Genomic DNA, 25,193 nt, shown 5'->3' on the forward strand with positions numbered 1-25,193 from the left:
TTTGTAATTCCAGGTAAAATGAAATCCTATACAACTTCAATATTTTCTCTGTTTATCATGTTTTTTGGCATAGCTTCCAGCATCACTGCAATGCACAAGCCCCCACAGTATGACAAGCTGACAGACCTGTGTGGGCCAATTTAATTAAAATCAATTATTGTTCACCAACACATTCAGGGAAACATGCTGAGCTCTAAAGACGCACGATTCAGAAGTGGAATCTTTACCTTCAAAAGTCCATGGTACAAAGAGGAAGGCAAAGAAAAGGTGGGGGTGGGTGGGAGAGATACGTAAATTGATGATACATAGTTCTTGTTCACTTTTAGCCCATTGTCAGTCCTCCTGGCTTGAGATTTTATTTTACTTATTTCATTTTGGCTTTAATTATTCTTTATATGCTGCATATGTGTCAGATTCGATGACTAATTCACAATGTGGCACAGGCGAAATCTCACACAAAGTCACTACTCAGGGCTAAAGTGTCCGGTAAAGAAACTCACATGACTATTCTTTTTTTTTTTTTTTTAATCCAGTATCAAATAGTTTGACTTCTCTCACCTGAGTATGTGGTACGTTGTGACAAACTGCAGACGTGATTATGTGAAGACTTAGCATTAAATTCTCTATGTAATAAAACTCACTCAAGCTTGAAGGCAAACTTTCAGATAGGTAGAAGGTCAAGAAAACCGGGGGAAACCCTCAACGAGATGGATTGACACAATAGCCACAAGGATGGACTCAAACATGCCAACGTTTATGCAGATGACCTGAAGCCAGGCAACATGTCGTTCGGTATATAAGGTCACCATGAGTCAGAGCGGGCTTCATGGCAGCTGACAAACAACAACCTCTCTTTTACAGACCATGTCACTGCTGCAAGGGGGAATTAAGTAACTTGCCCTAAATCACACAGCTGGTTTCAAGCACTGGTTCCTTGATATGAACCTGTCTGTCCTGCTCCAGTGTCTGTGGTCCTAACTAGCACACTACACTGTCTCTGTGCCATGTTATGTATTAGCTACTGAAAAGACTACGGTGATCCTCTTCCCATATTATAATTAGACGTTGTAAAACAAAAACTTTTATCTATGCTGACATTTACACAGCTTTCTTTTCGATTCTTTTTATTGGAAATTTCTGGATAAATTCATTGAAGTTCTATTTATCTTTTAATATATTTTTGTATATTTATTTTACATATTCATGTTTATATTTTATCTATTAGTTGATTAATTAATATATTTTATATTTATCTCATGTCTGTTTTGCTGGATTGAACATGTGCTTACTCTGTGCATGGCGTGATCCACATGCCACCATCCCAACACTTAATTTTCACAGGAAAGGACTGCACCAGTTAGTCCCTAAAGCCAAGCAATAACACAAGCAACCACCAGGTGGGGCTGCTGTAGATGTATGCTCGGCAAATGTTACCTGTGAGAGAGAGCTTTCTCTAACTAGGGTTCCTTAACTAGTTAGAACACAAACCAGACAGAGATGCTATTGGGTGGAAACTGATTATATAGAGACATTTATATTTTTTTCTTACTTAATAAAATACATTTCAACTGAATCAAAGAATTAAACATAAAGAAGAAAAAGAAGGTATATTAGTTTTCTATGGCTGCTGTAAAAAGCTACCACAAATTTAGCCACTTAAAACAATACTAATGTACTCTCTTAATTCTATAGGTTAGAAGTCTCAATGGGCTAAAATTGAGGTATTGAAAGGAACGTGTTCTATTCTGGAAGTTCTAGGGGAAAATCCGTTTTCTTTTTCTTTTCCAGCTTCTGGAGTTCAGCCATGTTCCTTGGCTTAAGGACCCCCTCCTTTCAACTTAAAAGCCAGCAACTGTAGCTCGAGTCCTTCTCATAACATATCATCCCGACCTTTTTATCTGTAGTCAAATCTTCCTTTGTCTCTGGCTTCCGCCTCTCTCTTCCACTTTTATAAATCCTTGTGATTACATTGGGCCTGCCTGAATAATTCATGATAATCTCTACGTAAGGATTGATGTGCCCCCCCGCCCCCCAAAAAGATAGTCTGAAGTCCTAACCCTCTGGACCTGTAAATGTGACCTTGTTAGGAAATAGGGTGTTTTAAGATGTTACCAGTTAACATGGACTTAAGCCAATATGAGTAGTATCCTTACAAACAAGGAGACGAGATACAGAGAGAGACACAGAGAGAAGAAGGCCTTGTGATAACAGAGGCAGAGGCTGGAGCTGCATGCTAAGGAATCCCAGAATCGCTGGCTATCATCAGAAGCTAGGAGAGAGGCATGGAATAGATTCTCCCTCAAGGCTCGGAAGGAGTTAACATGGAAGATACCTGATTTTGACTCCTAGCTTCGAGAACTATGAGACAACAAATTTCTCTTCTTATAAGTCACCCAGTTAGTAACAATTTGTTACAGCGGCCCTAAGAAACTAATATACACTGTTGTTCCCCTTCCTTCACCACCCCTCCAGCTCCATCTCAAGATCTTTAACTTAATCACACCTGTAATATTTCCTTCACCAAGGAAGGGAACACATTCATAGGTCCTGGGAATTCAGACATGGACATCTTTGTGGGGGTCATTATTCCACCTACCATGGAAGGTAAATAGCTTACTTACTTCAAGGTGTAAAAAATGAAAATATCAGGGAATTGACATGTAATAATTAAAAATGATTATGTGGTGGAGGATACTAGTTGTTCACTGAAATAAGTTTTTCTTCCACAGTAGCAGAATTTAACCTGGGCACATTGCTGCTCAACTAAAGAATACATTTCCCAGTCCTTCTTGAAGCTTGTGCTGAAGACCTGGGTTCCAATTTCAGCCAATGCACCTCGTGTGCAGCCACCATCCATCTGTCAGTTGATCTTGCTTGTTGCTATGATGCTGAACAGGTTTCAGTGGCATTCCAGATTAACAGGGACTAGGACAAAAGGCCTGGTGATCTACTTTGAAAAATCAATCAATGAAAACCCTATGGATCACAATGGTATGAAGCTATCATGGGGATATCTCGGGACCTGGGCAGTATTTTTGTAGCATTGTGCATCAGGTTACTATGAGTCTGGGCCTACTTAACAGCAGCTATTGACAATAAAAACTTGAAGCTTGGTACGGCTATATGAGTAAGTTTGGCCAATTTTATGCGAGCAGAAGTGACTTGTATATCTTCTAGGTTATCCCCAGTTTAAAGGCAACCTGCTTGTCCTGGGGTTTCTCTTTTTCCCTTCCCATGTTCTGATTCATAGATACGCCCGTTAGTCAGTTTTGACCATAGAAACAAGAACAATCCCCTAGTGTAGGGGTTGGCAAACTTTCCAGAATTGACCAGATAGTAAATATTTTAGGCTTTGTGGATTATCTGATCTCTGTCTCAACTACTGTGCATTTCTATTATTATATAAAATCAGCCATAAATAATATGTGAACAAACGGGCATAGCTGTGTTCCAATAAGCTTTTATTTGCCAAAAACATGTGGCAGTCCAAATTTGGCCATAGTTTGCCGAATCTTGCTCTAGGGGATAGAGGAGCAATTACAAGGAAAGAGACTGTGTTCCTGTTTAAGGTTCCCAGTAAACTGGACAGCTGACATCAGGTACAATTTTGTGAGAAAGAAATAAACATTCATCTTCTTTAAACCAATGTATTTTTGGAGCTCTTTGTTATAGTAGCTTAGGCTTAACCATCATAACTACACATGTACTCACACACAGAGGCAAATATTGAATGGGCAAAAAAGTTTGAAATCTGTTTGATAGTCAGTGATTAATATCCTGAATTAGGACGTGCTTTTACAAATATTGAAAAAAAATCAAATAACCTAATGAAAAAGTAGGCAAAGAACATGAAGAGGAAATTGACTAAAGAGGAAATGCAAGTGAATACGAATGAAGTCAAGTGAATGCAAATGAATCCAATTGAATAAAGATTATTTTTTAATGTTCAGTTTTATAATAATGAAATTAAAGTAAACATTGAGAGGCAAGTTCTCTCTTATCAAACTAGCAAGAAAATCTAATTTTATAGAACGTGTACTATTTGTGAGTATGTGAGGAAACAAACTCTTATATCACTAAGGGAAGTATAAAATGTTAAAACCTTTCTAAGAGAAATTTGACAAGGTGTATGAAAGCATTAGGAAACACACATGCATTTTGAGAAATAAATAGCATTTCTTGAAAAATCCAGTCTAATAACAAATATGCCTAGGATTATAGAAGGTATACATAATCTTATAAGTTATAAGAAATAACATTTCCACCCCTAGGGAAGAAATTTAATAAACTATGGAACAGAATTAAAATGAATAAGACATTTGTGAAGACTATTAAACAGCTCGGAAATGTATTCTTGATACACTAAATGGATAAAAAGATTATAAAATATATACCCCAGAGTCATAACTTTACTAAAGAGTGTATCCATGCCTAAAACAATGTTAAAAATGGTTATGTCTAGATGACAGAACAAGGAATGATTTTCATTTTTCTTCATCTGATTTTCTAAATTGTTATTTCCATTATATTCTTTCTTGATATTTTTCTATATTGTTATTATTTCCATTATGTTCCGAATTATCTTCCCTATCCAATCTGAACCCACCAGGCACTCTGAGGGAGAAAGGTGTGGCAGTCTGCTTCTTTAAAGATTTACAGCCTTAGCAACTTTTTGGGACAGTTCTACTCTGACCTATAGGGTTGCTATGAGGCAGAATTGACGTGACAGCAGTGGGTGGATAATAATAAATAAAATTATAATTATAATAAGGAACTGGAAAATAATTGCAATCAATTAATTAATTTGTTCAACAAATATTTATGGTGCATCATCACGTGCCAGGTACTTTTAGAAACTAGGCTACAATGATGACCAAGTCTCTGTCATTTTTAAGTTTACTTTCTAGTAGGAGTATAGATATCACACACATAAGCAAATAAATTCTGAAAATAATTGCAGATAATGAGAATTACTACAGCAGAAATAAACAAAGCTCAGGTGAGTTTTGAGCTTAGCCCTAGAGGGTGAGAAGGAGCCAGTGTGTGCGGAGCCATAGGGAGAGCTCTTCCAGGCAGGAAATACACAGGTGCAAGCCTAGAAGCAGTGAAGAGCTTGGCAAATGACAGGGGAATACTGAATGATGAGTGTGGGGTTGGATGCAAAGCTAAGAGATAGGCAGAGGACAGAAAAAGCAAGAATGTATAAGAAAGAGAAATATTGATGGATCTTAAGCAGGGAAGTGGTGTTTAATTTATGCCTTAAAGATGGTAATTCTGCTTGTTAGGATTGACATGTCTAAAATATACAGAGTACATATTAATGAATAAAAAGGAAAAACAAAAAATAATGCATTGGGAAAATGACCAAAAAATGGGATCAGGAAGAAACCAAATTAGTAAGAAGCATGGAAAAATGTTTCAGTTTACTAGTAATCAAAACAGCAAATTTAGATGATTTTTTTACATATTATATTAGCAAAGTTGAAGAAGAAAATTTAATATATGTAACAATACAAATGATACAGACAACCACACATTTGGGGTTGCGCATTAATACGTTTTTGGAAAACAACCCAGCAGTAAGTATCAAAAACCTCACAATATATAATTCCCTCACAGTTAATTCCCCTCCTGAGAATCTTCTTTAGGGAAATAGTCACTCCTGGCAAAGATCTATGTACTCAGTGTTGATCTAAGCGTTGTTCACATTAAGTATTCTGAGCAGCTTTTTTTTCCCTTGGTTAAGAAATAAGTAATTTTTCTTCTTTGTACCTTTCTGTATTTCTTGAAAATTCTACAAGTAGTGTTATTTTTATAATCAGAAAAAGTGGTTATTGAAGACATTCAAAACAAGTTCAGCACTAGAAATAGATGATATGGTATAGAAGCGTGTCAGTGAGTGGGGTGCAAAAGGTTAAACGCTCAACTACTAGGCAAAACAGTGGTTCAAACCTACCTACAGGGTCCTCTGAAGACAGGTCTAGTGATATGCTTCCAAAAGTCACAGCCTTGCAAGCCCTCTGGAGTACAGTTCTACATGCAGTCGCCATGAGTTGAAATCAACTCAACGGCAACTAACGACAACAAATGGTATGGAAGCAAATATAAAGTTAAAAAAAAAAAAGTTTTTGAAATTAGGTATATCTGAGTTCCAACTTGTTTTACTACTTTCAAGCTTTATGACTTTGGGCAAACTAACTTCTCTTAGACACAGTGTTTTCATCTGTAAAATGGTGATAATAATACCCACCTCACCGAGCATAGTGATTCTGAACTATTATAACTACTACAGAGCACTAATATTAATGCTTCTAGGTATAATCGAAATAGCAGCAATAACAATTTTGCCCTCACTATGTGATAATCCCTCTGCTTTGTATTTTATAATTTTTTTTTTGTTTCTCACAACAAATCAAGAAGAAGGAACTATTGTTATTTCCATTGTACAGATGAGAAAATTGAGACATAGAGAAGTTATTTGTCCAAGGCACTAAGCTGTTAGGTGGCAAATGCTCTGATTTCAGAATCCAATCAGTTATTAGCGAGTATGCCTTGGTAATGCAGTGGTTAAGCACCTGGCTGCTAATTGAAAGGTCTGCCGTCCAAACTCGCCAGCCTCTCCACAAGAGAAAAATGTGGCAGTCTGCTTCCATAAAGATTTACAACCTTGGAAATCCTACAGGGCAGTTCTACCCTGTCCTATAGTGTTGCTATGAGTTAGAATGACTCGACAGCAGTGGGCTTGGATCTTGTTTTTTTGATGCATATTCAAGAGATTTTAGCTCTCTATTCCTTTTACCTTTTTTATTCTAATTTATAGACAAGCTTTCTATTTGTATATAATAGGTGTGCTGGAATCTGTATGAGAAATCTATTCATTCATCATTGATTATATTCATCTTAAACTGACAGATGGCCTTTGCTTGTAGTATTCATCCAGCATATATTTATTAACTGCCGATGACTGTGGTCCACACTATAGGGCATCTAAAAATGAGTCAGATCTGTTCGTCATGCCCTTAAGGAGTTTATATTCTAGTTGCAAGGATAAGACACAATGATTACAATGCAAGTTAGGTTGCCATAAAAGAGGTAGAGACTGCTAGGGGGAGTAATGTAAGAATACAGATAGACTTTCTGTGAGAGGTGGCTTTTGAACAAACCTTGGGCAAAGAACAGATAGGGGAGTGAGGTAGAGAAGTAGTAAATGAACAAACAGAACAATCTTGGCTAACTATTTCTATATGACGGGAGTTAAGAAAACAATTTTTGTTGTAGATATTACCAGGAGGCAAGGGCTAGGCCATGATAAGTTTGGAGTGTCTATACATGTTTCAATCAGCAGTGTGACCCTAATACTCCCCAGCATGTTTTCCATTTTCAATATGGGCAACTGAGAGCTAACAATAACTAACACCATGATGAACCTATAAGTTTGTTTGTTTTTTTCTTTTTTTTTCCTGCCTTCCCCTTTTCGCATACCTTTGTTAATGACTTTGTTTTGCTCTGTCTGGCCACCTGTGACTTACAACCCTCCACAAGAAGACTAGAGCCCAGATGTCTGGCAAGTGTATCTTTAGCCTGATAAGGAGATGTCCGGCATGTATCTCTTTAGTCTGATAAAGAGTCCCTTGTAATTACTCTGTAATGAATAACTTATCCAGCCATGCAATCTGTGGGCTACAAAGACACTTCTAACCTTTGTAAAAATCATATATATATGAGCTGTAATGTAAAAATGCCTTTAGGACAGCCTGAGTTGCTGCTGGATTCCCCGTTGGTGTCACCTTCTAAATAAACTTTCTCACTCTTTCCGACTTGGAGTATGTTTCATTGGCTTGACTGCTCTAGGGCACGGACCCTAATCAGGCAACAAATTTTGGGCACCCAATGTGGGACTCGAATTACTCAGGCCCTGGTTCCATCTCCTTAATGACTGAGCCCCCGGGAAGAACCCAGGAAGAGAGAAGGTGCACCCCTCCTTGAGTTGTGGAGGTCTCTCAACCTGTGGTGGCCCAGAGGTCCAGTGATGAGGAAGGGCTCCATGGCAGCGAACTCTGTACAGAAGGGGAAAGTTTCTGTTGGCCATGGTAGGTAACTGGACATTGGGTGGTAAATCCTCTATAAAAGCCACAGGGCATCAATTCTCACAGACTCCCTCCAAGAATGGGGGACTAGGTCCTGTGAGTTTGGAGGATAGACCAGTGAGGTTCCCCAATGCAAAGTGGGTACCCAGGAAAGTAACGTTCCAACCAAGAGTTCGCTAGGAACTGGACTTACTTCAGAGGGGATCGCCTAAGAGACATCTTAAAAATTTGTGTAATCAAGTATGGCCTTTGAATGGTTCTAGAGATTTTGGTATTATTCTCTAGTTTGATGTGTTGTGTAGTCAAACTAAGAAATGAGGTGAAAAGCTGTATGTAGAATGTTTTATGACTTTATGGCACGACAAAAAGGATAAAGTCTCTGTTTTAGCCCCTCCTGTGCAAGCGAATGATGATGACAGGGTAAGAGATGAAGAAACAGAGGATGTTCTTCTCATTCACCATGTCAAAACCCCCCCTTAGCACCCATTTGTGGCCCCTTCCTGGTGGTATCAGAAGATGAGGACAGGAAAGCATTAACAGGGGTGGAGGAGGTGGGACAGATATGGTCTCCCCACCTGATACTAGGAATGGGGTGCAATTCGGCCCAGTTCCCCGAGGAGGGCTTTATCCACTCTGGGAGATGCCGGTCTCTGCTGCAAAGGGGCCGCCTCAGATGATGTGGGTCTATAATCTGTTTCTGGCTTCCAATTTACACAATTGGAAGTGAAACCTTCTGGAGTATCAATCAGACCCACATGCTGTGACTGAATGCATTTAATGTTTTTACCAACAAAGATCAGATAAAAGAGGCTGAGAAAAAGAAAGAAAAAGATCAGGACATGAAGAAACAGGCCAATCTACCGGCAGATACTCTAGGATTATCTGCAGGGAGACAACGAGACCAAGGTAAGGACGAGTCCTGACTAAAGAAAAACCAATGTGCATTTTGCAAAGAGGAGGGACACTGAAAAAATAAGTGCCCCAAAATAAGAATGGAAAAGGGCCAGACAAGATCAAAAGATGGGAGACTCTTTTTCAAAGAATATAAAAAAGCAGGAGGAGGACTCTGAATGACGGAGACCGGGGGAGACAACTTTTGATTTACCTCCTACTGATTCCCTGGTAGAAGTTATGGTAGCCAGTAGACTTTTTGCTTGATACCAGAGCAGCCTTCTCAGTATTCACCCAGGAGCCTAAAGGGACTGCCTCGACCAATAATATTCAAGTTGTCAGGGTGACTGGAAAAGAGGTGACTAGATTTTTTTTTACAGGTAATAACTGTAAATAGGAGAAACTAAGCTATCCCACCATTTTCTATATATGGCCGAATTCCTGGTCCCCCTTTTTAGAGTGGGATGTCCTAAGTAAAGTGCATGCTGGAATCTCTTCTGATGAAAAAGTCTTGTCCCTGACAGTACCATCAGCAAACGCCTGGAAAGTACAAGCAGCTCTCTTAGCCTTCACCCAGCTGGTGCTATCTCCAGCATCCGTCTCACCCATGGTTCAGAGTGGTTGATGCTGTGGCCCCAGGCTTTGGGCCAGTGGCCAACCAGAACAAGCTCAGGCTGTCCTCCCGGTGACTGTGGAACTGTTACCCAACATCATGCCTCCTCAGATTAAACAATATCCGCTGACAGTTGAGGCTTGTCTGGGACTGCAGGGACTGATCGTTCCAGACCTAGAGTGGGGACTGTTGCAAGAGTGCCGATCTTCATTCAACTTCCTGGTCTGCAGGTAAAGAGGGTGTTGACCAGTGAGTACCACTTTGTTCAAGATTTGTACGCTGTTAACAAAGCTGTGAACACCTTGCACCCTTTAGTCCTGAATTCCTATACCCTACTATTGGCTCTCCCACCTTCCTGTACTCCTTTTACTGTTTTGGATTGAAAAGATGTTTTCTTTTGTATCCTACTGGCCACTGAGAGCCAGCTGATCTTTGCTTTTGAATGCGAAGGGGACAAAGGAAAGCAATAGCTCTCTTGGACTGTGTTACTCCAGGGGTTTAAGAACTCCTCCACTATTTTTGGAACAGCGCTGGCCCAAAATCTACAGCGGTTACCTCCCCTAACTGAAGAGTGGTCCTCCAATATGTGGATGACCTCCTGATAGGAAACGAGTCCAAAGAAGACTCTTAAAAATACTGTGACTGTCTTAAATTTTCTGGTTGAGGCTGGATACCGAGTGTCTTTAGGAAAGTTACAAGCTAACCTCCCTTTTTAACCTCATAGAGGTAAAATATCTGGGTTTCTTCATCTCCCACGGGCAAAGGCCCTTACTAACTGAAAGAATAGAAACCTAGCCCCTCCTAAGACATGCAAACAACTCAGAGGATTCCTAGGAATGGCGGGTTCTGTCGCATCTGGATTCCCAACTTTGGGATCCTGGCACAACCTTTCTATCAGGCTAGTTAGGGGGTGGAGAGAGATCCTTTCGAATGGACTCCTGAGTGTCAATGAGTCTTTTGTGAGTTAAAGACCCAGCTGATGAAAGCCCTAGCCCTAGGGCTGCCAGATGATCAAAAACCCTTTGAATTATATAGATGAAAGAAGAAGAGTAGCTGTTGGTGTGTTAACCTAGTTATTGGAACCATGGAGATGCCCTGTTGCCTATTTCTCTAAAAACCTGGACATTGTCTCAAAAGGCAGGCCAGCCTGCCTCTGAGTGGTTGCCACAGCTAGCATTATCGCCAAGGAGGCTAATAAATTTACTTTGGGACACCATGCTATTGTGTTTGTCCTCCATTCAGTAACCGTAGTATTGTAACAACAACAAAAAAAGGACATTTATGGCTCACCTCCAGTTGGCTAGCACTATATCAAACCCAGCTTTGGGAAAATCAAATTTGGCTTTTATAAAGTGCTCAAAACTAAGCATCAGGTGAAATATTTACTGGCATTGTAGATTCTTTTTCAGGATGGGTAGAAGCTTTTTCCTGATGGACAGAGACAGCTAGAGAGCAATACAGTAAGTTCCAACCACCTTAAGAATAAAGTAGAAACTCCATACAGCATGGAGCCCTCAATCTAATAGAAAGATCGAACGAATGAATCAGGCGGTAAAATGTCATCTTAGTAAACTGTGCCAAGAGACCAGGCTGCTTTGGATGGATGTTCTGTCACTGGCCCTCTTCCAAGTCCATATTGCACCCTGGGGAAAACTTAAAATCAGTCCTTTTGAAATACTTTATGGGAGACCATACTGTTTCAACCAACTCTCCCTGCAGTCCTCCACCCAGCCCTCCAATGTAATGATGTCTAAATATTTGCTTTCTCTAACCAAAAGTCTTTCCCAGTTGCTTCAGGCAGTGTGGATCCAGAAGAAGTTCTTGAGATAGCTGTGCATTCTTTCCAGTCCAGCTATCAGGTGCTCCTTCAAAAGTGGAAGGAACTTCCATTACAGCCTAATTGAACTAGCCCCTTCCCAGGCACTCACACAGCTGTGAAGCTTGCAGCAGTCAAACTGTGATTCCATCATTCCTGCATCAAGCCTTGCCTGGCCTACAGTGACAAGAAGGAATGGAAAGCCCATCCCACTGACGGCCTGAAGTTAAGACTTCCTAGGGTTAAAAAGTACGAATGTTTTTAATGCTAGCTTAGATGGGATTACCATTAGGTGCCAGAGAGACTTCTGCCCGAGGAATCCTTATCCTTGAGATAAACGCTTCCCCTGGCCCTTCGTTAAAACACAAAATTTTTTGGATCCGTATTGCTAGAGAACTCGCAACCTGTAATGATGAACTACATTTGTTAAGTGCAGCTACAGTCTTGTTTGTTGTCCCAGGTTTAGTGGTTGGGGCTTATCGAGAAATAGAACATCTAGCTTGCTTCATTATAAAATCACTGAATGCCAAGTCACAGGCCATAGCTGCTATTAGCCAGGAACTAGGACAGGTCAGGGAAGCTGTTTTAGAAAATAGCACCATTATAGACTACTTGCTTCTACAACACAACCACAGGTGTTAAGATTTCAAAGGAATGTGTTGTTTTAACCTTATTGACTTTGATTTTTCTTGGCTGACATCTTGGCTGACAGATTTTACTTGGCTAAAAACCTTATTCATTAGCGGAAGTGGATTGGGTGCTGTAGGCCCATAAGTCTGTTCCTGTCTCTGATTTTTGCCTATATGCGGGATGGCATTCTCTGTCCTGAGTCAGACTGTCCAATGGGTGGCTCAAACCCGTCGCAGGCAGAAGACTCGATCATTTCGCCTGAAACTCTCTGATCTAAAAGAATAAGTTGAGACTTGGGATAGGTGTCTATGACCACCCAAGCTTCAAAAGGGGGGAATATGTGACCCTAATATTCCCCAGCATGTTTTCTCCTTTTCAAAATGGGCGACTGAGAGCTTGACAAAACTAATGCCATGATGAACCTGTAAGTTTTTTTTTTCTTCTTTTTTTGCCTGCCTTCCCCTTTCTGCATACCTTTGTTAACGACTTTGTTTTACTCTGTTCGGCCACCTGTGACTGATGACCCCTCCAAGGGAAGACTAGAGCCCAGGTGTCTACCATGTATATCTTTAGCCTGATATGGAGATGTCCAGCATGTATCTCTTTAGTCTGATAAAAAGTCTCTTGTAATTACCTTGTAATGAATAACTCATCCGGCCATGCCATCTGTGGGCTACAAAGACAGTCCCAACCTCTGTAAAGATCACATATAAGCTGTAATGTAAAAATGCTTTTGGGGACTCCATAAAGACAGCCTGAGTTGCCGCTGGATTCCCTGTTGGTGTCACCTCCTAAATAAACTTTCTCACTCATTCTGGTGGAGTATGTTTCATTGGCTCGACTGCTCCAGGGCAGGGACCCTGATTAGACAACAGCAGAGATCCTCGGCAGGCATTTTACAAGGGAAAGCAAATCAGCCTTCCACTTCAGGATGATGACTCTGCCAAGTATAGAAAGAATTGAAAGACAAAAGACTAAAAGCAGAATGTGATTCAAAAAAGAAGGTTTTGCAATCATTTGGGAGAAGGTAATGAGAGATTGAAGGTAATAAAGGGAACGTAGATGAGAGGTAGGGATGTGGGTTTAGTTACGATGAGATTCAGGTACAAGTAGAACATTCGTCTGTGTGAGTTTCCACAAGAAAGTGATCATCTCTGTGAAAATAATCTTCAATGTCTAAGTGTCCCAACTGTAAATGGTATTTCAATAAATCAGAGTAAAATAAGATCAAATTCTATCTCTGAAACTTCAGAAAGTTGTCCTCAGTGGTTACAGGAAAAAAATACCTGCATACTCAAATATCGGATCCCACATAGCTCAGTTCAATTAAAATCAACAATTATTTCTCAAGGGTCTACAATGTTGAAAAGCTTTTAGCTTGAATCACATAAATAACTGGAAAAACACAATAGTTGCAAGTCCAGAAATTTATTATTTGCCAAAGTATTTGTTCTTCTATAATTTCTGATTTTTTATGGTTTTATATGACCCTAGAATAAAAATTAATATTTATAAGCATTGCCAATTATATAATTATATCATCACAAAAATCAAGGGCTGCCATGTCTATTTTTAACACTAGAACTAATTTACTAAACCTGGGATGCTGGATTTAAATGTTGTGCCCAGTAGGAATCTGGGATAATTGGTCTTGCTTTTCATGCACTTTATGAGAGTCTTATGATGATCGTTAAACATTTCTGATTAAGCACTTCAAAAGAAAGCTGCCATTCTTTTGCCATGTGTCGTATTATTAAGAGATTTGCTTCTTTATGTCAAAGGTTCTGTTAGAATAAGGGGAAGGCTGAGGTACTGAATCATCTCTATAACAAACATGATTTCAGTTAGGGCTAACATTTACAACAACACAAAAAAGTCAATAAGTGCACCTAAGGATCAATGTTATGGTTTTCCCAACTTTAATTGTTCCTTGAAAAAAATCTTCAAATGCAAAGAAAACTAGCATCCTTTTATTTACGCCAACAGTTTTCACAGAGAAGGTAAGGTCACCTGTAAGATAATTCACCACAGACCTATAAAATCTTGCTCTCAGGGTAACCCAGAGATAAATTAATGGAGATGAGAAAAGCAGTATCAAAGAACTTCATGAGTTTCAATACATTTCTGGGAGAGTTAAGTACGTTTTCAAAATTCAAGTAAATAAATACTTTTGTACTTTACAGTTTCAAATCCAAAAGCAAAGGGGAAATCTACAAAATTAATTTAATGCAAAGCACAGTCCATTTATCACCATTTGGGGATAATGGGTATGTGACCGTGTGTGTGTGCGTGCGTGTGTGTGTGTATCTGTATGTGTGTATATTTCCAAATACACACATGCACATATATGCATGTGCTTTACTCATGCACAAATGGTTGACTTGAGAAGGGTCAGGCTTTGAAAACTATTTCCTAGAAAATAGATTTATTTAAGCAAATTCATATACAAGTCACTGCACATATTTTAAATGCCACAGGATTGGTTATGATCATAAGACCATTTTTGTTTACTTTTTTCCCAGAGAGGGCTTTCAGTGTATGTTTTCTTTACAACATTCATAGAAAGAATTCTAAGTACAGAGCCACAGAAAGCAACATGATTTCAATATATACACATAGCAGAGTTAGAATAATTACACTAGCTCTCTTTTAATCTCATTGTTATTGGAAGCTTCTCCCAAATCTTCCATCATTAATTCCTGTTTGGATTTTTCAGCAGTTTTATTATAAAGCACATTTTCCCCGTGTGCATTTTGAAATGTAGTTTCCTGAGCTAGCTGATTAAATGTGTTTATGGCCATATTGGTACGTGCTCTTCGGGAGAAGGCTTCCTGGGGCTTCGCTCTCATTTGGCAGAACTGGAGCTGAAAAGCATCCTGGAAACCACGGTGAAAATTCTCATTGAAGAAACCATAAATGATGGGGTTGACGCTGCTGTTGCAAAAGGCCAGCCAGTGCGCAAAGGGGTAGATGTAGATGTTGATGACATATAGTTCATTTGGGGAAAGGTCAGCATAGTCTGAGAGCATCATCAGAGTCCACAGGGGCAGCCAGGAGAGAATGAAAAGCAAGGCCACAATCAGGAGCATCTTAATGACTTTCTGCTTCTTCTTGGACACTGCACGCCACTGCTCCTGGTTCTGCTTACCCGTGTGGGGAACTGGAGTCTTGAAGAGTGAAATCCCAATCCTTCCATACATGATGACAATGAGGGAGAGTGGAGCCAGGTAGATGTTGGCAAATAGCACAGTGGTGTAGATCTTCCTCATTTCCTGATTTGGCCAATCTTCCCGGCACCAGTAGACTGGACTGGTTTTACCCTGGGAGTTGAGTCTCACTTGGTAATATTTTTCTTCTTGTACATGTAACATTACTGCAGATGGAGACATAATGGTGATGGCCAGGACCCAGATGATCACAATAATGACAAATGCTGTCTTGATAGTGAGCTTTGGCTTAAAAGGATAGACAACACACCGGAACCTGAAATTAAAGGCAAATATAGTGAGGCACTGCCTAATAACTTCTGACCGAGTCATGAAACTAATCCTTTTAAGTAATTATGAGTCTCTCACCCACTTATATTCCACTCAGAAACAGAAAATTACCATATGTGGTAGAGAGACATGCATTGCTATTTTTCTGTGATTAATATGAGATAACCTCCAACTCAAAATGTGGATAAATGGAGTATATCAGATATTATTACTAATAAAATAAAAATGATAACTAGCATTTAATGAACATGAACATTTACAGCTCTGTTCCAGACATTATTCTAAGTATTTCGCGTGGATTTTTGCTTTAACTGTACCCACTTAAAAGATGGGAAAGCATGCTGTTGTTATATGCAATTGAGTTGGTTTCGACTCATGGTGACCCTATGTACAACAGAAGGAAACACTGCCCAATCCTTCACCATCCTCACAATCATTGTATATTTGAGCTCATGGTACCAGCTACTGTATCAATCCATCTCATTAAGGTCCTTCCCCTTCTCTGACTCTACTTTAGCAAGCATGATGTCCTTCTGAAGTCTCACCATGCTCACTTCTAAGGAGCATTCTGACTGTACTTCTTCCAAGACACATTTGTTTGCTCTTCTGGCAGTCCAAGGTATATTAAATATTCTTCGCCAACACCGTAATTCAAATAAATCAATTATTCTTCGGTCTTCTGTAGTCATTGTCCAGCTTTCACATGCATATGAGACAATTGAAAATACCATGGCTTGGGTCAGGTACAACTTAGCCCTTAAAGTGACATCTTTGCTTTTTGACACTTTAAAAAGATCTTTTGCAGCAGATTTGCTAATGCAACAATGCAATCCAACATTTGATGTCTTGACTGCTTCTTCCATGGGCATTGATTGTGGGTCCAAGTAAAATGAAATCCTTGATAACTTCAAAATTTTCTCCATTTACCATGATGTTGCTTACTTGTTCAGTTGTGAGGATTTTTGTTTTCTTTATGTTAAGCAAGCTTAAAAAAGGTAAAAATTTTGCCCATAATTACACAGGATTTTAATGTGGATAGTTTGGTTACAGAACCTGTACACTTAACTTTGGCAGTGTGCTCACTGGACTGCTAGCTCTATAGGTCTGTAGTAGACTTAAATCAATGGTAGTCAACAGACCATTTCTCCCTCATGCCCTTTTGTGGTTCCCTCCCACATTATCTGTGGGCTTGGCCATGCAACTTGCTTTGGCCAATGGGACATTAGCAAGCATGATGCAAGCAGAATTTTTTTTTTTTTAATTTTTATTGTGCTTTATGTGAAAGTTTACAAATCAAGTCAGGAGAGCAGTGGGATGCAGACCTCAAATTTTCATAAAAAGACCGAACTAAAATAGTTCTTGTGTACTATCTAATTAGTGAATACCCCTCTCTCTCCCTCCCTCCCCACTCTCGTAACCATCAAAGAATATTTTCTTCTCTGTTTAAACTATTTCTTGAGTTCTTATAATAATGGTCTCATACAATATTTGTCCTTTTGCATCTGACTCATTTCACTCAGCAAAGTGCCTTCCAGATTCCTCCATGTTATGAAATGTTTCACGAGTTCATCATTGTTCTTTATCAATGTATAGTATTCCTTTGTGTGAATATACCATAATTTATTTATCCATTCATCCGTTGATGGGCACCTTGGTTGCTTCCATCTTTTTGCTATTGTAAACAGTGCTGCAATGAACATGAGTGTACATGTATCTGTTCATGTAAAGGCTCTTATATCTCTAGGATGTATTCCAAGGAGTTGATTGCTGGGTAGTATGGTAGTTCTATTTCTAGCTTTTTAAGGAAGTGCCAAATCAATTCCCAAAGTGGTTGTACCATTTTACATTCCCACCAGCAGTGTATAAATGTTCCAGTCTCTCCACAACGTCTCCAACATTGATTATTTTGTGTTTTTGGATTAATGCCAGCCTTGTTGGAGTGAGATGGAATCTTATTGTAGTTTTGATTTGCATTTCTCTAATGGTTAATGATCTTGAGCATTTCCTCATGTGTCTGTTAGCTACCTGAATGTCTTCTTTAGTGAAGTGCTTGTTCATATCCTTTGCCCATTTTTTAATTGGATTATTTGCCTTTTGTTATTGAGTTTTTGCAGCATCATGTAGATTTTAGAGATTAGATGCTGATGCAAGCATAAGTTTTTATGTGTTCGCACACTGGGGTTTGTCCTTTTGGAATGCTTCCTCTCAAAAGCTAACTGCCAGGTTGTAAAGGAGCTTGAACTGGAGGAGAGGTCATGTGGAGAGAGAACCCGAAGGGTGAAAAGCCAGCCATCTTGCTCCTTCCTTGGCTTAGCTCCCAGATAAATGCTACATCATGAGCAATTTCATCTACAAGACATGGAGCAAGAGAACCAAATAGATGAGCCCATAGAACCATGGTTATTAATAATAAGAAATAATAAATTATTGTTGTTTTAAGCTACTAAGTTTTTTTGGTGGTTTGTGTCACAGCTATAAGAATCTGGGAATTTTCATTCTGAGTTCCGATTATGGGCCTACGTAACATTCTGTCCTCTAATAAGCATGGAAATTCAATGTGAGTATATAGAGTAAGCCTGATTCATTTTATTCTTAGTTAGTTATTGAGAATCTTAATATTACTATTGATGCTTATTATGTTAACTACAAAATAATCATACCATTATGTAACTGTGTAACATTTAATATTTCAATACTGTCAACTACCACTCTTATTTTATTTTTATGATGATTCTATGCAACTGAAATTTTATCAAAATTTTTAATTTCCAAATATGAGAATAAGTAAAACTTTTACATGACAGAGCAGCAACTCTAAGTTAACTTATCTGACACAGCTTGGTAGAATGACTAATTTGCTTGGACTTGGACTGCGTGTATGTTATTTTTTAATATGCCTTCATTATAGGTTTAAGATCCTCTCTCTTAACCTCAAAGTTTTCCTTTAGTTCTGTAATTAATAAATTCTCCCACTCACCTACCCTTAAATTATGGGTACACTCATGTGCACAATTCTAGTATTTTGCTCATTTTATAGACCAATAATGTGACTTGAAATGTGTGTGTATTTCCATATATAGATTTCCATATTCTTTGTGCCATGCCCTGGGAAGGCAAAATGAACCAGATAGAAAATGGTTCCTGCAGAGAAAGAGTCAATAGAAATATCACATAATAATTGCTAAAACCGTGCTAAAGAGGTTAGATTTTATCCAGAGGGCAATGCAGATTCATTAGAAAGATTTTAAACAGCTGGCGAAAGATCAGTTTTATAATTTAGTTAGCTTATTTGGGTCATTATGAGGGGAATAAATTAGAGATTGGCTTGACTAAAGACATAAGGCAGTTAGGAAGCAACCTCTGTATCCCTAGGGACAAAGGATAGCAGCATGATGCAGGAGAAAATTTAGGACTAGCTATCTCTCAGAACTAACAGAACCTGGAGAATGACTGAATAGAAGTTAAAGAAAGAAGGAGGAATCAAGGATACAGCTCAAATTTTTTACTTGAATTAGGTTAAGTGATCCAGCCTTTCACTGTTTTGAGGAACACGAGAAAAGGGGTTGATCTTTTTTTGTGTGTGTATGTGTGGGTGGGGGGAGTCTGGCAGTGAAGTTAAGTTTAGTTCTGGGCATATTTAGTTTGGATTGCCTGTTGTTAGATGTGCAGGTGAAGTTATAGCATTTTGAACGTAGGTATAAAATTCAGGGAAAAGCTTAGTTTGGAAGTTTTTTTTAGTTTGGCTTCCTCCAAGAGCTGACCTCGAGAAAAGCATTTGAGTATAAGTAGTTTATATGGAGATGAAGGTGTGGTAATTTTAAAACACGTCCAAAATCTTTGATTCTCCTTCCATAAAATGTGAAGTCTAATGCCCCTTCCTTAAAGATGGACTGGTCTTCATCACTCACTTTATTGAATAAAAGTCATACTGCATAATTTCACTGGATACACACCTTAACAAACAAGTAAGAAGTCGGTGGCCTTGAAGCCACCATGTTGGAGAGCCCATGCGGTAAGTCTACATAGAGTGCCTGAGAAGCCCCATCTCTTCTTTGCCCCTCACTGTTCAAGCTTTCCCAGCACAGACACCAGAAGCAAGCATGAGAGAGACTTCAGACTCAGCTTGGAACTGCTCTACCTAATGACAAGTGGAGCAGAGACAAGCTGTACTTGCTCAAGCTGCTCACATAGCAGATTCATGAGCATAATAAATATTACTGTTGTTTTAAGCCTCTAAGTGGTTTGATTCTTGGAGTTTTCTTCCTTTTTTTGGATGGAAAGGCAGATAATAAAGTGGGTGAATTAAACCATCAGTCACAGTGGGTAATTAGAGCTTTGTCCTGAGAAGAACCTCTGGTAAATGGTGCAAAATATTCACTTCAGAATTATCCCACTTGAGGGAAGAGGGAGCTGGGTATTTCTACACTAAATCCCTAAAGTTTTTGGTGGAGGGCTGCTTCTTGGGGTGTTAATTCTCTGGTATTTCTGGCTTGGTCTGCTCGAAAACAGAGTAGCTTTCCACAGTTTGGAAGAGAGATGCAGGGATGAAGATACCATGAGCTGAATGTCAGAACACACTGAAAGGTCCAAGAGATATGGGCAGGAAATTGAGAGCATCTAATCAATATGTCCACGACTCCTACAGTAAAAAAAAAAAAAAAAATTTTTTAGGAGTCGTGGACATATTGATTGCATTTGAAGACTATTGAATTGTAGATTTACACGTGCTATACCCTCTTTGTCAGTGCTGCTGGTGTAGTGGTATCATGCAAGATTCCCATTCTTGCAATCCGGGTTCGATTCCCGGGGGGGCACAGCCGTTTTGGAAACCCTGGTGGCGTAGTGGTTAAGTGCTACGGCTGCTAACCAAGAGGTTGGCAGTTTGAATCCGCCAGGTGCTCCTTGAAAACTCTATCGGGCAGTTCTACTCTGTCCTATAGGGTCGCTATGAGTAGGAAAGGACTAGAGGGCAGTGGGTTTTTTGGTTTTTTTGATATACCATCTTTGGTGCAGTGGTTAAGAGCTTAGCTGCTAATCAAAAAAGATCGGCAGTTGAAATCCACCAGCCACTCCTGGGAAACCCTACAAAGCAGTTCTACTCTGTCCTATAGGGTCGCTATTAGTCGAAATCGACTTAATGGCAATTTTTTTTTTTTTTTTTTTTTTTAATATTGTCTTAAGAACAACTATTCCTCACAAATAGAGTCAGGCAGGTTAAAATTTTCTCTTTTTCATTCCAATAAGATTAAGGCACCAAGATTTCCGTGGTATACTCAAAGAGTATTTCATTTGCGCAGGCAGGATTAAAATACCCTGTACATACCCAGTCCTGAACCATTGCTTAGTTCACAATCATCTTATTAATGAGCAATTATAATAGAAAAAGACCCAGAACATTTTCTGTCAAGTTTACTGTTTGTTTACATGCCTATAAAATATTTTAAAATCAGGAACATTTCTCTGAATGAAAAATGTAAACAGCTATCCTATAGTTTTTGCTTTCTTGTAGTTATTGATATTCTCAAATGTACATTTAATGTAATATTTTTGTTTTACCGGTGTCACCTGTGGACAATTAAAAATAAAATGAAGTGAAATTATCTCCTTAAAACCAGTTAAACCTTCCTAAAACACAATTTAAAAGATAATATTCCTCTGAAAATTAAACAACACTTCATGCAAAGAGGAAAAATAATCTTTATAGTCACTGATTACTCTTATTAAATACTTTAAGCATGTAAGAAATTTGGAGAAAAAATATAATATACACCTGTTGTTGCTATCCAAATTTCACAAATGTTAAATTATTTTTTGATTCCAACTCACAGTGACCCTATAGGACAGAGTAGAAGTGCCACATAGGGTTTCCAAGGAGTGCCTGGTGGACTTGAACTGCCAACCTTTCAGTTAGCAGCTGTAGGTCTTAACCACTACATCACCAGAACTTCCAAATTTAACAAATTTAAATTATTTGTCGTATTTTCATCATTAAAAAATAAAACATTACACATACAGTTGGAACCCTCCTGGCAGATCTGCTTAATCCCATTCTTCTCCCACTCTCCCGAGACATACTGAAGTTGTTATATATTCCTTCTGTCTATGTCCATGCTTTCATGTTTTTACAGTATTAGTCTGTATTTATAATGTTTTAAGCTTTACATAAGGGCACCATACTGTTTGTATCATTATGAAACTTTTTTTTTTTGAGATTTTGAGCTTTTAAGGTTTATGCATATTGATATCTGCTGACATAGCTCATTTGTTTTAACCACTGTACATTTCTAGACATTCAATAGATACTACAATTGATTTACACATTCTGCTTTCATTTACTTTTAAAATGAAGATCAATGCTTATTTCTAATTTTATGTTCAAGAGGCAGGCTAGAAATAATGAAAAGATAATTTAAGGATATTTCAGCACTAAATGTAATGTGGAAGTAAACATGATAAGGTCAAGATTCAAGTGGAAAATGCCACGGATATTACATTTATTCACTGTCAAGATGACAATTACATAATTATATAATTAAGGTATATCATTTAATATAAACATTCACATCAATCAATAATTTAGTATAATAGTAGGAGTAGTAACAAGATATCATAAATGGAAATAATAAACTCCCAAATTTTAATGTAAATCTCTTATCTAAAATAAAATTATCAGATCTATCCAGACCATCTTAAAATAGGTGCTCTAGTGACTCTAATGAGAATGAGTCCCCTGTCTCTTAAAGGGGTAGCGAATATGGATACAATTCTGAGCAGATACACATGATTCGTTGCAGACATGCCCATTTTTCCAGATTCGAAGCTTGACATTGACTTACCTATCCACTGCTATTGCAACTAAAGTGAAGACCGAAGCTGCAACTGATATTCCCTGCACCAACCCACTGATCTTGCACATTGTGTTTCCAAATGGCCATCCTGAAAACGAAATGGAACAGTCAGTCTATGCAAAGATCGTATTTTCTATCTCACTGAAAATACAAACAGAACAGCATGAAATCAAGGCTGATTCAACTTTTGCTAAACAATAGTCAGGGAGCAATCAATATGTTTTCCACTATTTTCACATATAGTGCCAAGTTCTGTTTTTCAGTACACTGATATTACTTGACTAATAATAAAAATGTCATACTTATAGTTACTACATGTTAGGCACTGTAATAAACATTTCTTATCTATTAACATTTTTAATCCCTGCAAGTTTTAAAGCAGATTTTATTTTTCTCCTTATGATACAGAAAAGGTGGCAAAGGCACAGATATTACTTACCTTGCCACAAAGCTAGTTAGTAGCATACTAATGGTTTGAACCCAGGGAGTATGGCTTCAGAATCCAAACCATTAACACCCAAAACCCAGAAAAAAACCCAGTGCCGTCCAGTCAATTCCGACTCATAGCGACTTACTCAATAATGGAATTTAAATGAATAAAACAGGCATATATTGGTTTTCTAATTTGGAAATGCACTCCATAAATTATGAGAAACTGGAAGTTTCATACAGAATAACCTAAATACTGCAGCTTATCACGTTAACTAACTATATTCAAGTGTGAAAACAGAATAAAGATTTGCAGACATGCAAGATCATAAACATTCTTATCTAATTGCACCCCTTCTCAGGAAACTATTAAAGTGATGAACCAAGAAAGAGGAAGGCATGACATCTAGAAACAGGTATTGAGCACAAAGTGACGAGAAATGTTAGCGTTTCAGTGAAAGAAACATTCCAGAACAATAACTAAGCTTCAGGCTTGGAGATCAATGTGTTCAGATGGGAACAAGAGAAGAGGAAATCACAGGAAGAGTAGCTCCAAGGAAAAGGTGCAATTTACAGGTTACCTGAAGTTTTGGAAGGTGTTAACAAGAGATTAACACTTCTAGAAGTGAATTTGGTGATATATTAATAATAAATATACGCCCAAAACTAAGCAAATCAAAATATGAGGCCCTTTTTAAATCTGGGGGAGGGGGATTTTATAAGAGAGAAATTGATATCATAGCAAGGTACGTGGATTAGCAGAGGTTAAGACACACATAATCACAGGAATGTATATTTGGAATATTGATTTACCAAAAATTGTGATATAATTATATTGGGAGGATGAGAGGAGGTAAAATTAATTAAGTGTGAATATGTATTTGTGTATATGTCCTGGGAGAGGATTATAAGAACTAAATTTACATCTTTTTAAGATAAAACATTGAAAACATGTTATTTAGAGGTATGGAAGTAATTACAAAAAAAAATTTGAAAGAGGCTGCCTCCTAGGAATGGAAACCAGGGGTAAAGAGAGGTAATGTACATGAAGAAATAATAATAATTCAATTAAAAATATTTACTGGGGATAAAGATTAAGAGTGTTTTTTCTTGGCAAAATTAAGCTTCCTGGGAGCAAAAAAAAATGATTTATATCCATTCTTTCACTCTTTTTGTGTCTAGAAGAGCATGTTGAGAACGTATACCATAGATAAATATTTTTTTTTGAATGGTAAGTACCACAAAACCAAAAGAATGAAATGGATCCTGTGCAGCACATGGCTGATGGAATGGCACTTTATACTCTCCCTGGCTCTCACTCCAAAGAAGGGACGGAAACAAAGGTGACCTACCTCCACAGAGAAACTTCTTTTCCTTTTTTATAGTAAACTGATTTTGAATTCTATGAAAAGAATACATGATATGGTTCATTATTGTTGCTCTAGATATTTTCAATATGCTGCTAATGTTTCATTTTTTTCTTAAATAAAATTGGGGTGTTGATGCATTGAGTCCATTCATTAATTAATTCATAATTTTATTAGCTAATACCAAAAGTGAACTGTGAGCTGGAGAGACACTGTTTCTGCATTTCTGTAGCATATAATGCAGTACTAGGCAATAAGGATGAGTCCCTGGGAGGCACAAATGGTTAACTTCTTGAGTGCTTGACTACTAGCTGAAAGGTTGGCTGTTCTAACTCACCCAGAGGTGCCTCAGAAGACAAGCCTGGTGATCTTCTTCCAAAAGGTCACAGCCTTGAAAACCCTACGGAGCAGTTCTACTCTGCACACATGGGGTCACCATGAGTTGGAATCAATTCTATGGCAACCAACAACCAGAGGTCACAAAGGCCCAGGAGCATTCCAGAATAGTGCCCTATATTACAATGTCAAAACTAAAACCAAACTTGTTGATTCCAACTCATAGAGACCCTATAGGACAGAGTAGAACTAACCCATAGGGTTTCCAAGGAGCAGCTGGCGGATTCGAACTGCCAATCTTTTGGTTAGCAGCTGAACTCTTAACCACTATGCCACCAGAGCTCAATTATAATGTGAAGTTACTTATTTTACACGTGTAAATTACCACTAATGAAACTACCACTTTTTGAGAAATCATTGGGACTGCTACTCCGAAACTGCTACTCTCAAAAACTGTTGGAAAGACTCCCTAGCTAACCACAGGAGGTCCTACGTTTGTATGTATGTTAGATTGAAGACATGCATCAACTGAGACTTGATTTACCAGTTCTTTGGCCTTTATAGTCCATAATATACTTAAAGATATTTCTACTATATTATACCTTGATTGAATGGTACTAAGAAAATTCAAGACTTGAATAAGTAGTAGATTTCATTCTCTTATGACTTGCAGTAAACA

The 25,193-nt window shown here is 38.3% G+C and overlaps 1 protein-coding gene across 2 annotated transcripts in view; it reads right to left on the minus strand.

Annotated features, from left to right (window-relative positions):
• Positions 1–13,532: 13,532 nt before the first annotated feature.
• The window catches only part of NPFFR2 (neuropeptide FF receptor 2), a 69,281-nt gene continuing 57,620 nt past the window's right edge, over positions 13,533–25,193 (minus strand). For both annotated transcript variants that reach the window (XM_049886047.1, XM_049886048.1), the window contains 2 exons: positions 22,371–22,470; positions 13,533–15,520 (listed from right to left, as the gene is read on the minus strand). In XM_049886047.1, coding sequence (XP_049742004.1) covers positions 14,671–15,520; positions 22,371–22,470 — 950 coding nt within the window. In that variant the 3' untranslated portion in view covers positions 13,533–14,670. The remainder of the gene's footprint in view (positions 15,521–22,370; positions 22,471–25,193) is intronic.

Source organism: Elephas maximus, chromosome 5, assembly GCF_024166365.1.
Source record: "Elephas maximus indicus isolate mEleMax1 chromosome 5, mEleMax1 primary haplotype, whole genome shotgun sequence".
Classification (NCBI taxonomy): domain Eukaryota; kingdom Metazoa; phylum Chordata; class Mammalia; order Proboscidea; family Elephantidae; genus Elephas; species Elephas maximus.